General features: G+C 53.6%; 1 protein-coding gene across 1 annotated transcript in view; it reads right to left on the reverse strand.

The window, feature by feature from the left end:
* spred2a (sprouty related EVH1 domain containing 2a) overlaps positions 1–13,340 on the reverse strand; it is a 40,936-nt gene that overhangs the window by 4,091 nt on the left and 23,505 nt on the right. The window contains exons 2-5 of the mRNA XM_064316586.1: positions 12,969–13,146; positions 12,338–12,506; positions 10,263–10,327; positions 1,368–1,523 (exon numbers count right to left, since the gene is read on the reverse strand). Of these exons, the coding sequence (XP_064172656.1) occupies positions 1,368–1,523; positions 10,263–10,327; positions 12,338–12,506; positions 12,969–13,146 (568 nt within the window). The remainder of the gene's footprint in view (positions 1–1,367; positions 1,524–10,262; positions 10,328–12,337; positions 12,507–12,968; positions 13,147–13,340) is intronic.

The following is a 13,340-nucleotide window of genomic DNA, read 5'->3' on the forward strand; positions in this document are numbered from 1 at the left end:
CTGGGGGGACGGAGAGGGGGGGGGGGCAGAGGAAAGGAGACAGATGAGGACGTGACACTGAGCACTACACTGTGGCTGCAGGGAGATGGAGCAGATAGCAGGTTTACTGGAAAAGCCCTTATTGTGCATTCAATTCAATTCCACTTCCATTCTGAAGGAGCGGGAGGAGGAGGAGTACTGTTGCATGAGTCTTATGATCACACACACACACACACACACACACATGCACACAGGCATGCACGCACAAGCTACAAAACATGGCAAAAAGACTTAAAACTTCAGAGACAACAGCACATAAAGGCATGTAAGTTTCCCATGAGCCTTTGCGTGGCTCACATGTGTAGGTAGAATGATATCAGAGCTTAACCGGCGAAAAGCACAGTTAAAATGACTCCAATCCACCGTTTGTTTGTCTAATTGTTGCGTGTGGCCCCTGGAAACAAATCAGAGCCAAAATGAACAAACGCTGGCGGAGAATAAATCAGAATATTCGCCAAAATGCACATTCTGAATATCTGTGACCTTCGACCCAACGGAGTAGCGTAATCGCATCAAGGACCACGTCTGCCGTTTGTAAGGACGTAGTCTTTTAGGGCCGCAGAGAGCGCTGCTCACCGTCCGAAAACAGAAAGCGGTTTCCACTTTCACCCAATAATCTTCTTTTTATTAGGCAGCCTCGAAGGGCGGCCCGGATCGCAGAGTCAGACGGGAGCGTTTCAGGAAGCGCTCAGGAAAACCCGAGTTCGGCGAACGGCTCCGATTCCGAGCAGACGTCTGCGGAAAGTCCGTCGCGGTCCCGGAGACTCGACGCGTCAGAGCCGGGCTAAAAGACGAGATGGGAATCTGCTCGACCGGCTCATAAACCGGTTGCTATGGAAACGGCCGCTGTTTTTTTAAATATTTACATGGGCCGTGCGGTGTCGACTCTGTAACTTTCGGTTTCGTTAAAAAAAAAAGTGAGAACTCGGGTCATTCCAGTCTCCTCCGCTCTCGTAGTTCAGATCAGGGCTGAAAGGCTACGCGATACGAACCCCAGAGACGCGCAAAGCCTCACAGAATGTTCCTGGACCGAACGCGACGGCCATCGAAGGCGCTCACGGATGTGATTCTCCCCCCCGGTTAATCAGGAAGTGCCGATTTTCAGACCGTAAAACTTTACTGCAGAACATTCCCTTCTGATAGCAGCAGGCAGCTGTGCCAGCTGTGTGGAAGGGCTTGATGTTCGTGTGCCGGCCATATGCTCACATTTGGGGCCCGAAAATAATCTGCATTTCCTCATTAATTGGGGGGGGGGGGGGGAATCACATGTCTGTAATCACAGGCCGTACCCCGCCCCCACCCCCACCCCGAGCCCCCGATGCACTCACCTGATCCAGGAAGTAGTGGTGGGGCGGCCGGTAGGGGTCGTGGAAGTGTCCCAGGACACAGTGGTGCCTGCGGGGGTCACAGAGGTTGGGGGAGGGCAGCGGCTGCACGGGGCGGTCCTTCCTCTGGGACGAGTTGGACGAGCTGTCGGTGGCGTTCTGGGGTGGGGGGGGGGGGGGGGGGTGAGAGGGGCGGAGTAAAGAGAGAGACACCCAATCAGTGCCCTGTGATCCCAGCACACCCGGGCTATAACAGACATACCATTAGCATGTTAGCACAAGGGCCCAAACTCCAGTCCGGGAGGGCCACCAGGCTCTCCTGGCTTTTGTGATTCCTGTTCAAAACCGGCAGCCAAATGAATCCAAGATGACTTTAAACTGGTTACGGTGCCGGCAAACCAAGCGCGGCTGATGACATCACTGGCTAAAGCGGACGCGGGACATCCCCTGCAGTCACAGACGCGCAGAGTTGCGTCGTGGAGGTGAGCAAGGTGGAGGCTGAGAAGACAGGTGGAGGTGGAGGTGAGCGAGGTGGAGGTGGAGGTGAGCAAGGTGGAGGTTGAGAAGACAGGTGGAGGTGGAGGTGAGCCAGGTGGAGGTTGAGAAGACAGGTGAAGGTGGAGGTGAGCAAGGTGGAGGTGGAGGTTAGCTGTGGGGGCGGGGCCCGGGTACGACAGTATTTAACTTCGGGACGGGTGCGTGTTGCGGCCAGGCGTTTTGGGCTGGCACAGAGCGGAGCGGGGCGGTCCCTGTGGGAATTATCACGGCCTTTATTCTTATCCCAGCCTGGCTTGGCTCGGAACACCACGCGCCCCCCCACCCCCTCTCACTGACGCCTCCTTCAGGGGCGGATATTTAGGGACTCGTCTCCAGCCTGACCCCCGCTCCCGTTGCAGGGGTGCAGCGAGACTCGGGCTCGAGACGTCCATTTCCCCGGACCCCAGATCAGGGGACGTCCCGTTCCCGCCCCCCGAAACAACTACTGACCCCAGATCAGTGTAAGTGTTGTGCCTGCCTAACCCTCTTATCAGCTCAAACTCCCGTTTCGCTGACCCCAGATCAGTGAGAGAGGCCCTTGCTGGCTACACAGCTCAGCCCTGGGGGGGGGGACTTGGGGTTTTGGGGTTACGGAGGAGCGCTGGCCCCCTCACCCCCGCGTTCCGGTTCGGCCTCTCGCTCGCTCGCCCCGAGGAATACCGCGGAGGCTCGGGGGGTAACTGGGTCGAGGGGTGCGGGGGGGGGAGAGTGGGGGGGGTCCCGGCCTGCCCACCACGGGTCTCCTTTCATTCGCCTGCCGGGGCTTCCGGACCTCGCCGGGGCCAAAAATAATACGGCCGTCCCTCCCGAGCGCGGCCAAGAGGCCGAGCCCCGACGCCAACGCCGCTCGGAAATATGTCCAGGAGGCGCGCCCGCGCCCCGTCGGCTGGGCCTGATTAAAAACACAGACCCCCGTTTCAAACGCGCACACTGAAGGACCTCTTAAAGAGCCCCCCCCCCCACTGCGCCGGAGGAACCGACCGCCGGCCCGCCGCGGCAGGAAGCACCCCACCCCCCCACCCAAACCATAACCCCCCCCCGCCACCCCAAAAACACAAAAGTAACTGAAACCAAATCACACAGAAAAGAAAGCCTCAGAAGTTAAGAGGCTGGAGATAAGGAGCCTGGACCCCCCCAGCTCAGAGGTACAGACCCCCCCAGCTCCCGCAGGCTAAATTCTGCATCCTAAATGATTCTAAATTTGTTCCTGAATTGAGGAGGTAATTTAAGATAATGAGGGCGGAAAAACGCTTGAGGAAGGGGGGGGGGGCAACATTTTTGGGGTAATTACCTGAATACGCACCCCCCCCCCCAAACTTAATCCACCCACCAACATAACCCTTGCTTCAGGTTCTTTAGCTGGCCTGCACACAGCCTGGCAGGCAGGGTGGGGGGGGTGGGGGAGTGGTCATGGAGAGACTCCAGACTGAGCGTGCCTGAAAACACGTCCTCCCACAGGCACTATCCATTTCCCCTAACCAATATGTCACCTTAAATTAATCAGGCAGCTCCACCGAAAACTCGCTTTGCTTTTACAGTGATCTGGGAAAGTAAAATGGGGCGGGGAACGATGTGAGGGACTGCACAGCCAATCAGAGTCAGAGCCGGCCATGACAGCAGCTCTTGCCACAAGGACTACGGTCACCTGTGATGTAAGGCCCTGGGTTTGCCTCTATGATGACTGCGGTCACTTGTGTCCTCTAAGCTGTGTACGGTAGTCAACTGTGTCCTTTAAGCTGTGATGGAGGGCCCTCAATTCCCCTATATGAGGCCTGCTGTCGCTCGTGTCCTTTAAGCTGTGATGGAGGGCCCTCAATTCCCCTATATGAGGCCTGCTGTCGCTCGTGTCCTTTAAGCTGTGATGGAGGGCCCTCAATTCCCCTATATGAGGCCTGCTGTCGCTCGTGTCCTTTAAGCTGTGATGGAGGGCCCTCAATTCCCTATATGAGGCCTGCTGTCGCTCGTGTCCTTTAAGCTGTGATGTAGGGCCCTCAATTCCCTATATGAGGCCTGCTGTCGCTCGTGTCCTTTAAGCTGTGATGTAGGGCCCTCAATTCCCCTATATGAGGCCTGCTGTCGCTCGTGTCCTTTAAGCTGTGATGTAGGGCCCTCAATTCCCCTATATGAGGCCTGCTGTCGCTCGTGTCCTTTAAGCTGTGATGTAGGGCCCTCAATTCCCCTATATGAGGCCTGCTGTCGCTCGTGTCCTTTAAGCTGTCGCATAGAGCACTGGGCTGGCCCAAGCAGTGTGTGTGTTTGTGGCCTAAAAGGAGTGTGTGTTTGTGGCCCAAACGGAGTGCATGTTTGAGGCCCAAACGGAGTGTGTGTTTGTGGCCCAAACGGAGTGTGTGTTTATGGCCTAAAAGGAGTGTGTGTTTGTGGCCTAAAAGGAGTGTGTGTTTATGGTCCAAACGGAGTGTGTGTTTGTGGCCCAAACGGTGTGTGTGTTTGTGGCCCAAGCAGAGTGTGTGTTTGTGGCCCAAACGGAGTGTGTTTGAGGGCCAAATGGTGTGTGTGTTTGTGGGCCAAACGGAGTGTGTGTTTGAGGGCCAAATGGTGTGTGTGTTTGTGAACAGGAAGTGGAGAGAGAAGCGAGGGCTGCAGTGACTAATTACACGGCTAACTCCACTCTGAAACCAAACACAACTGCAGACCAAACGCTCCCCAGCTGGAACAAAGAAACACCCCACTTCCTCCACAACAGATCAGAGACATCTGAGACAGGCAACTGTGTGTGTGTGCGTGTGTGTGTGTTATCAGCACTACTTCAGTTGTTGCAGTGGATGGGAGACAGGAGAACAGGCCCTCCTCAGGACTGGGGCAGAATCTCCCACACCCCCCCTTCTTCCTCCTCCTCCTCCTCTTCCTCCCTGACGGCAGGGCGGTGTGAGAGGGGTGAGAGTGCACCCTTGGGCCTCCACACTGCCGGCCTTGAGGAAGCGCTGGAGGTGGGGGGTTTGGGGTTGGGCAGGGCGGGACGGCCCGCAGCTGGAGTGTGTGCAGTCCGGAGGTTCCCCCCCCCCCACCCCACTGAAGCAGCAGAAGTAACGCAGAGACAGAGGGAACACAGACATTATTAAAAAATGGAGGGGGGGGAGGTATGAAAGCACAGGTTTTGGCTGATATGCCGAAGAGGACTTTTTCTAAGCCTTCGCCAGCTAAGTAAACACCAAGGTCTGCTCCCCCCCCACCCCACCCCACCCCACCCCCGTTTCCCAGCACTACATATCCTGTGGAAACGACAAACTAAAGCCTTCCTCTTCCTTTCTCTGATAGAGAGAGAGAGAGAGAGAGAAACAGAGAGAGCGTGAGAGAAAGAGAGAGAGTGGGGGAGAGAGACAGACAGAGAGAGGGAAACAGAGAGAGAGAGGGGGGAGAGAGGGAGAGAGAAACAGAGAGAGAGCAAGCGAGAGGAAAAGGAAGAGCAGGCCCCAGGGGGTCTGTGATTACAGAGCAGCTCTGTTGAGCAGGAGGCAGCTGGCAGGTGGCAGTCCAGCCCAATCCCGCGCCGGTGAAACTCCCGCCCCACCTGGACCCCTCCTGCCCCACCTGGACCCCTCCAGCCCCACTTGGACCCCTCCAGCCCCACCTGGACCCCTCCTGCCCCACCTGGACCCCTCCAGCCCCACCTGGACCCTCCAGCCCCACCTGGACCCTCCAGCCCCACTTGGACCCCTCCAGCCCCACCTGGACCTCCTGCCCCACCTGGACCCTCCAGCCCCACCTGGACCCTCCAGCCCCACCTGGACCCCTCCAGCCCCACCTGGACCCCTCCAGCCCTACTTGGACCCCTCCAGCCCCACCTGGACCCCTCCTGCCCCACCTGGACCCCTCCAGCCCCACCTGGACCCCTCCGGCCCCACCTGGACCCCTCCAGCCCCACCTGGAGCCATCCACGACAGGTCTGCCGGGCCAGAGAGCAGCCGTAGCCTAGCCTAGCCACTCCTCACAGGGCTGAGCAACCCTTACAGCGACCCGCGCGGCTAGTGGCTTTAGCGAGCGGTTCATTCGCGCAGCTGGGCGTTCACTTCGGGTTGTGGACCCTGATCCTGGGGTAAAGCGACTGGGAAGCAAACGGGCCCAACTCCCTGCACATTATATCTCCCCGCCCTCCCCCCGACCGGCTCAAACGCTACACCGCTCACACAGAGTCGTAAAGCATTCAAGGGAATGTTGACGAAACTTCTACAGTACGTGCGGAGGTGGGGATCCCCCCACCCCCACCCCCCCCCCCCCCCCAGGCTGTGAGGCCCACTGCTGAGGCCTTCCTCTGAGCTCAGGAAGTTGTCAATCATCTCTCTCCGCCTCCTCCTGTCAGTCAGCCAGGGGGAGGAGCCTCTCTTTCAAACAACATAATGTTTGCAAGATGAGCCTGAGCCTGCAGTTAATACAGCAGCCAGAGACTGCAGCATTCCTACTGAGACTGAGACGCACACACACGCACACACACACACACACACTCTCAATCACAAACACACAACTCAGTCACACAGCAAGAAAACACACCAACTGACACACGCACACACACACACACTCTCAATCACAAACACACAATTCAGTCACACAGCAAGCAAACACACCAACTAACACACACACACACAAACACACACAAGAGCACACGCACACACACACAACTCAGTCACACAGCAAGAAAACACACCAACTGACACACACACACACACACACACACACTGCTCAAATGCGCGCACAGACAGAAATCACATGCGCTAACAGAACTTGGACCGCACCGCACACTGCAGACAGATGTGGCTCCACAGACCCAAACGGAGCTCTGACCCGAGCGAGGCTTTCGGTTCCTCACACCCCCACACCCCGATCGCCCCGGGACTCACTTGCACCCCCACGCCCAGATTGGCCCGGGGTGCGTAGCCTCGCGCGGGGGCTGGCTGACAGAGCGAAAGCGGAGTGGGGGGGCTGGCGGAGCGCATGACCCGCTGCAGGTGCAGCAGTGGGTGTGCGTGGGCGTGTGCGGGTGGAGCCCCCTGCTGGCTGACAGGGATTATTCAGGGAGAGAAGCCTCTGTGCTGCCAAGCCTTCCCACAGGACTGAGACCGTGGGAGGCTGTGAATTAAGAGGAAGCGTGTGACTCTACTCTCAGTCACACAGGATGCACTGAGCCCTGTGATCCCACACACTCTCAAGCTCATTATGACATCATACACACTCTGAAGCACATTATGACATCATACACACTCTGAAGCTCATTATGACATCATACACACTAAAGCACATTGACATCATACACACACTGAAGCATCATACACACTCTGAAGCTCATTATGACATCATACACACTGTGAAGCACATGGCACTATGATGCTATACACTTAATGAACACAGCGGAGTCACACTACATTCTACAATACTACATACTACACTGTGTAATCCAACACACTGAGGCTGTGCTGTACTGTACTGAACAAACGGAGGTGTTCTGAGGAGCAGTGCTCTCTGCTGCAGCCTCTTTGCTGAGCCCCGGACTCAGACTCCAGTGCAGATGTACCAGAATGACTCACGGACAGCTCTCTCTCTATCGCTCGCTCTCTCTCTCATTCTCCTCCTTTTTCTTCCTCCCTCTGCTCTGTGAAATTAGGCCTATTTAAATATGTGATGTAAGAGCCCCACGCACAGTACAGTCATGCCTGAGGACCAGGAGGAACATGCTCTGTGTGTGTCTGAGGACCAGGAGGAACATGCTCTGTGTGTCTGAGGACCAGGAGGAACATGCTCTGTGCGTTTCTGAGGACCAGGAGGAACATGCTCTGTGTGTGTCTGAGGACCAGGAGGAACATGCTCTCTGTGTGTCTGAGGACCAGGAGGAACATGCTCTCTGTGTCTCTTGTATGAGGGCCAGGCTCTTGCACTTCTCCACGATGAATAACAGGAATGTCTCTCATACCAAAAAAAAAAAAAACTGAAACCAAATCCATTTCAGTAACGAAGAGGAAACATTCACTTTCGTTCACATTTTCAGTGCTACAAATGAAAGTTATTTCATTGGGCCTTACTGTTGAAACCCCCCCCTCCCCCCCCTCGCCCCCCTCCCCCGACGCACACGAGGACAGGGCCTGGTGCTCTACGGCAGTGGGGGTGAGAGGCGAGCGTGCGCTGGGGTTAAGTACAGGGAGACCTGTGTGGAATAATTTGGGAGGAATGCACCCCCCCCACCCCGCCCCGGGCGGCGCAGTTCCCCTCTCCGGTCTCCCCGAGCCGTAAATCCAGGCCAGCGTTCGGGGGCTGTCTGCGGCCGCCCGGCTCACACCGCCAGCCTCTGGAAAGGTCACTACAGCCAGCAGCCTGGTGCACGAGAGTCTGAGAGGAGGGTAGCCCTGCCTGCTGCCCCTCTGCCTCTGCGTGTGTGTGTGTGTGTGTGTGTGTGAGAGAGAGAGAGAGAGTGTGAGCATGTGTGTGCCATTGCCCATCAAATATCCCTTTGGCCTGCTGGTGAGAATATAGACCATACAGTTGATGTCATCTTTTTTACAGAGGCCACCATCTTTGGCAGGGCTAATATCAGCCTCTCAAGTGTGTCTGTACACCGCAAAAACCACCTACCGCATAAAACCGACCTGCAAAAACTATCACAAACAAATAAACAAACAGTCCTGAGCACCAGTGGCACATTCACTAAGACCTACTCTTACTCCACCACTCTGCCACCCCAACCCCCACAGCCACAGCCACACACACACACACACACACACACTCCCACGCCTGTGTGTTAGGGGACCAACCCCCTGCCCCTCCCACCACCACCACCATTCCCCCAAGCTCCGGGCTCTCCAGACAGGCCCCCCTCCCTGTCCCCCCCCCCCCCGCAGCCATAAATCACAGTGGCAGTTAGCGAGGAAGCTACGGCTAATGATAGTTTTACTGGGGAGGGCAGGAAGCGACCTTCGACCCCTCCTGCTGCTGCTCATCTCCTGTGAGTGTGACAAAAGGACGGAAGCAGACCAAATGCCCCGAGTCTGGAGGAGTCTGGTCAAAACACTACAGGAAACCTGCCTCCCCCAAGGACCCCGACGCCCGCCCCCCCCCGGACCCGATCCCGCCATTATCACGCCTGCCATCGCCACGAAACAAAGGGCCATCTCTTCCACAGCCACCGCGAAAACAAAAATAACACCGGGCTCCAGCCCTCCTCACACTCTTCACACGCACTTCAAAAATACAGGGGGGGGGGCAGGGATGTGACTCAAAAACATAAATGAACAAAAATAGGAGACGGAGGATTCCCGTAAGGAAACATGCGAGACGGCGAGGTGAAGGCCTTTGTTTAGCGATGCATCCGGAGTTCGGATTTGGATTTTCGACAGACGCACAGTTTATGACGGCTGTCATTTATCTTTTGATGCGTGCGTGAGGGCGGGGCCATGGAATGGTCCGTGAGCTCGAATGGATTTTTAGGATGAGAGGGAGGAAACTGAGCGAAGGTGTGACAGGAATCCAACCCGTGCCAGGCGTGTACCAATGAGACTCCTGCGTGGCAACAGAGCCCATGATGCAACAAGCTCCGCCTACTATAACAGGAAGGGATTTCATTAAAAAAAAATATATATATATATTGTTTTTTTTTGTTTTTGTTTCATGACAGTAAATCCCCTGAATGTAGATACCATCTCAATCCCTGGCAGAAATGGAGCTATACATTGCAATCAAAAAGAAACCTTTCATAACAGCGCATTTAAAAAATCACACACACACACACACACAGAGCAATATCTTAAAGCAGCAGCAGTTTGCGTATTTGCCAACACACAGTGCAGTGGTGCAACGCGCTTCCTCCCAGCGCAGTCCCAGGATGCTCCACTGCCGTATGGGCTCTCTGTCTGAGGGAGGCCGGCGTTTACGGCAGGGCCCTGTTCACACAGACGTCCGGTTCGCATACTGACAGTTACGACCAGACTCCACAGCGTAAAGCTCCGAAGCAAAGGTTTTCAGAGAGCCGGGTTTTCAAACTTCTCTGAACCTCCACCCAGGCTCATCCAGAGGACCCGCCTCATTAGTTAAAAAAGTGTTATATAAAAAAAAAAAAAAGAGAGTTTTATATTTTGATATTATATATAGACATTGCATATCAAGTCTGGCCTGGGACCCCCCTGCAGTACCTTCAAGGACCCCCCTGCTGAAACCCCAGGCCTTGGACTCATAAAACTACTGCAGTCCAAAGTTTCAGCAGGTGTGACAAAGCATCTGAAATGGTGATTCATTACCGCGTGATAAAAAGGACAAATCTCAGGGAGAACCCACAGCCAGGGCCATTAAGGCTGGTCACGGTGTTGGGATGGAGGAAATGCTGCAGTAACCAGCGCTGGCGGAGGAGAAGATGGCGGTACTCACGGTGAAGACGTCGTCGTCTCCCAGCTCGGCCTCGTTCTGGATTGTGGAAGAGGAAGTCGTGGATCCTAGAAAACAGACGACAGAATTAACGAAAAATAAAACCGTGCAAAACAGTTCACCGTTACTACCAAAAAAAAAAAGTATTTCAACAACACTTTGCTGAAGAATTCTGCCACAATTACAGCTTTGCTCTGACAGGTAGAGGTAAGAAGCCAATCAGGGGGGAGAGATTGGAGCATGTGACCTAAGGGTGAAGGGGCAGCCTTGGGCACAGTCTGGGTGCCAGGGCCCAGGGGGGCGGAGCCAGGTTTTCTAGGGCATTATCACATGACGCTTGACTGCCATGTCTGAACATTTAAAGGACATGTGGCCTCCACATTTAGCACCAGATTCACACACATGCCATCTACAGACACCTGACCTCAGCGGTCCAATCAAAACCCCTCTAACATTCAATGCCACTCCTTAACACTGAGGACAAACTTAACTTTAACTTTTCATAATCCTTGCCTAAAACCTTGTCTATGCGCTTTTGTAAGACACCCCGGATAGGAGAGTCTTGCTAAACGTCCAAGTTTAAAGGCGAACGTTAAAAATGTTCTAGTGGCTTAGCCTCCCTGACAGTGGTTCACAGGCCTTTACAGTAGAACATAAGGACCCTCAGGGCAAAACCATTCACTATGAGCTGGGGGGTGGGACGCCTGCGATAGACGCGTTTAAATTCTCGTAAACATTCTTTCATCTGAAGACGTAAACTCCTCGCCACCGAAGACAAAGGCTTCAGAGGAGAGCTGGGGGAGCAGAGTTCGAGAGGGAGGGAGGGGTCTGCTGGTATATTTATTCATCTATTTATTTCTTTGAGGCCCTTGTGTTTCCACTTAGGGGTGGGGGGGGGGCGGGGCGTCTCGATCCCACGGAGGTTCAGTTTGGTGCGTAGGCCCAAATGAGGAACAGAACCACAATTTTGGGGGGGGGCGGGAGTCTGGCCGCTGAACCACCAAAATCAGGGCAGAAGAGAAAGAGGCGGTAAAGGAATTAAAGGTTCTAATGTTTCCCTGGAGACGGAACACGTACCGACACTTAGGGGATTACGTGCCGGAAGGAATCAAAAACAGATTTCAGAGATAAAAATAAAATAAATAAAAGAAAAGCTGGCCAAGGCCTTTCCCCTCTCAGCTGAGATGGTTGAGGCCGCATGCGTGGGAATATGTGAATTTAGATAAACCCTAAAATATTCTTTGCACTACGGCAGGATGAAGGCTAACCAGAGAGTTCAAATATTCTTATCGCTAAAGTTGGAAAATGTTGTTCCTCCGAGAACCAATTGTATCTCTGAGAATTAAATAATAATGATGATGACGATGATGATGATGCTGAATATGAGGGGTATGCTATTCTTGGTGCTAAAGGATGAAGGCTAACATGATGTGTAAAATAATTGCACTAACGTTGGATAACAGTTTGCATAAAGGCTACGTGCTACGTGTGCTAAAGCTGGATAAGCACCAACACAAAGGGCTGCGTGCTATTAGCACCAATGTTGTAAAAAAACGCTAACAGGAAGTGATGCGTTACGGTAACAGGAACAGATATGATCTAAGTGCTAACAGTAAGTGATATGTTCTAATTGCTGAAATTGGAGAAGGAATAACAGGAGGGATGAAATTTCCACTTTGTCACCTTCATTTAAGATCGGGACTGAACAAAAACCAGAAAGGTTTCTGAAAAATGACAACATCAATTTCAAAAATATATTGAAATTTAACCAGAACAATGTCCAACTTCTGAGAAATCAGAAAAAAGTATTATAATATCCTATTGCGAGGGACGGTGTTCAGCACACAGCAAGTCAAGGGTCCGTACTGGACAAGCTTTCCCAAATGGCCAGCACCACCTGACCAACAACGTTCCCTGTGTCCAAATTTATTTTGTAATCGTCCCAGATGCACTTTAAAAGCAGTCAGAACACGGATGCATTTCCACACAACGCCTCCAATCTCCCAACCCGCCAACCTCCCAACCCCAGCCCTCACCAACCACACCCCCCCCGCCCACCCCCCCCCCCCCAGGCTCACCTTCCGTCAGGTCCTCGATGGCTTTCCTCACGCCCCGGTCGAAGGCGCGGGCGTCGGCCGGACTCTGGAAGGTCAAGCCGCACTTCTTGTTGTCCACCCTCCAGTGGTGGAAGGTGGGCGTGGCCTTGGTGTAGATCAGGTCCTTCTTCAGGAAACACTCCAGAATCACCTGGACGAGGCGGGAGACGCGGGTCACGTCGTGCGTTTACGGCAATTTAAAAAAGAAAGCGTCTTTTTCAAAAATAAAAAAAGACAACTTCCGGTGCTTTCTTCTCATCATTATTATGTTCAGGTGTCCATTTACTCAGCTGGTGGAGCAAGTAAAGAACTACTAGGTGCTAAAAACCATCAGAGGTATTACACTTGGGGGTCTCAAACTTGGGATCTCAAACATGCCACTTTCATATATGGAGCAGGTAATATTAGGCAGGGCAACTAAAAACATTTTACCTCTGAAAATCAATAGAAATGTTCCAATTATATTGATTGTGCTTGCATTGCATTTTTTTTTCTAACCTTAAAATTTCAGTTGGTTGTGAGTTCGATGCCTCTCTGCGAGTGCGTTTCTGAGCTAGTCGTGAGTTGGAGACCCCTCCTGTACAGTTAGTTTCCAGGCCGCCGATTGGCTCACCTGTTTGTCTTTGAGCCGCTCGCCGTGGATGAGGAAGTCGCTCCGGCCAATCAGCTCGCTGGGCAGCACCTTGCACACGCCCACCCGGCTCAGGCCCCCGCCCTCCTGCGCCAGCCAACCGCCGCTCGAGTCATCACGGGTCATCACCACCGCTTTAACGCGCACAATGTAGCTGTCACTGAGAGAGAGAGGGAGAGAGAGAGAGGGATTATTATTCATCTAATTATTATCAGTTCATGTGTTTGTTAGGTGTTCTTTTGTTAATAACCGATGACATCACACTGTACTTTTTGTACATTGTAATGTGTTTCGTAAAGCTTTGGAAACAGGTATACTGATATACGATCTACCAATAAAGCATTTTGAATTGAA

Source organism: Anguilla rostrata, chromosome 2 (genome assembly GCF_018555375.3).
Source record: "Anguilla rostrata isolate EN2019 chromosome 2, ASM1855537v3, whole genome shotgun sequence".
In the NCBI taxonomy this organism is placed as follows: domain Eukaryota; kingdom Metazoa; phylum Chordata; class Actinopteri; order Anguilliformes; family Anguillidae; genus Anguilla; species Anguilla rostrata.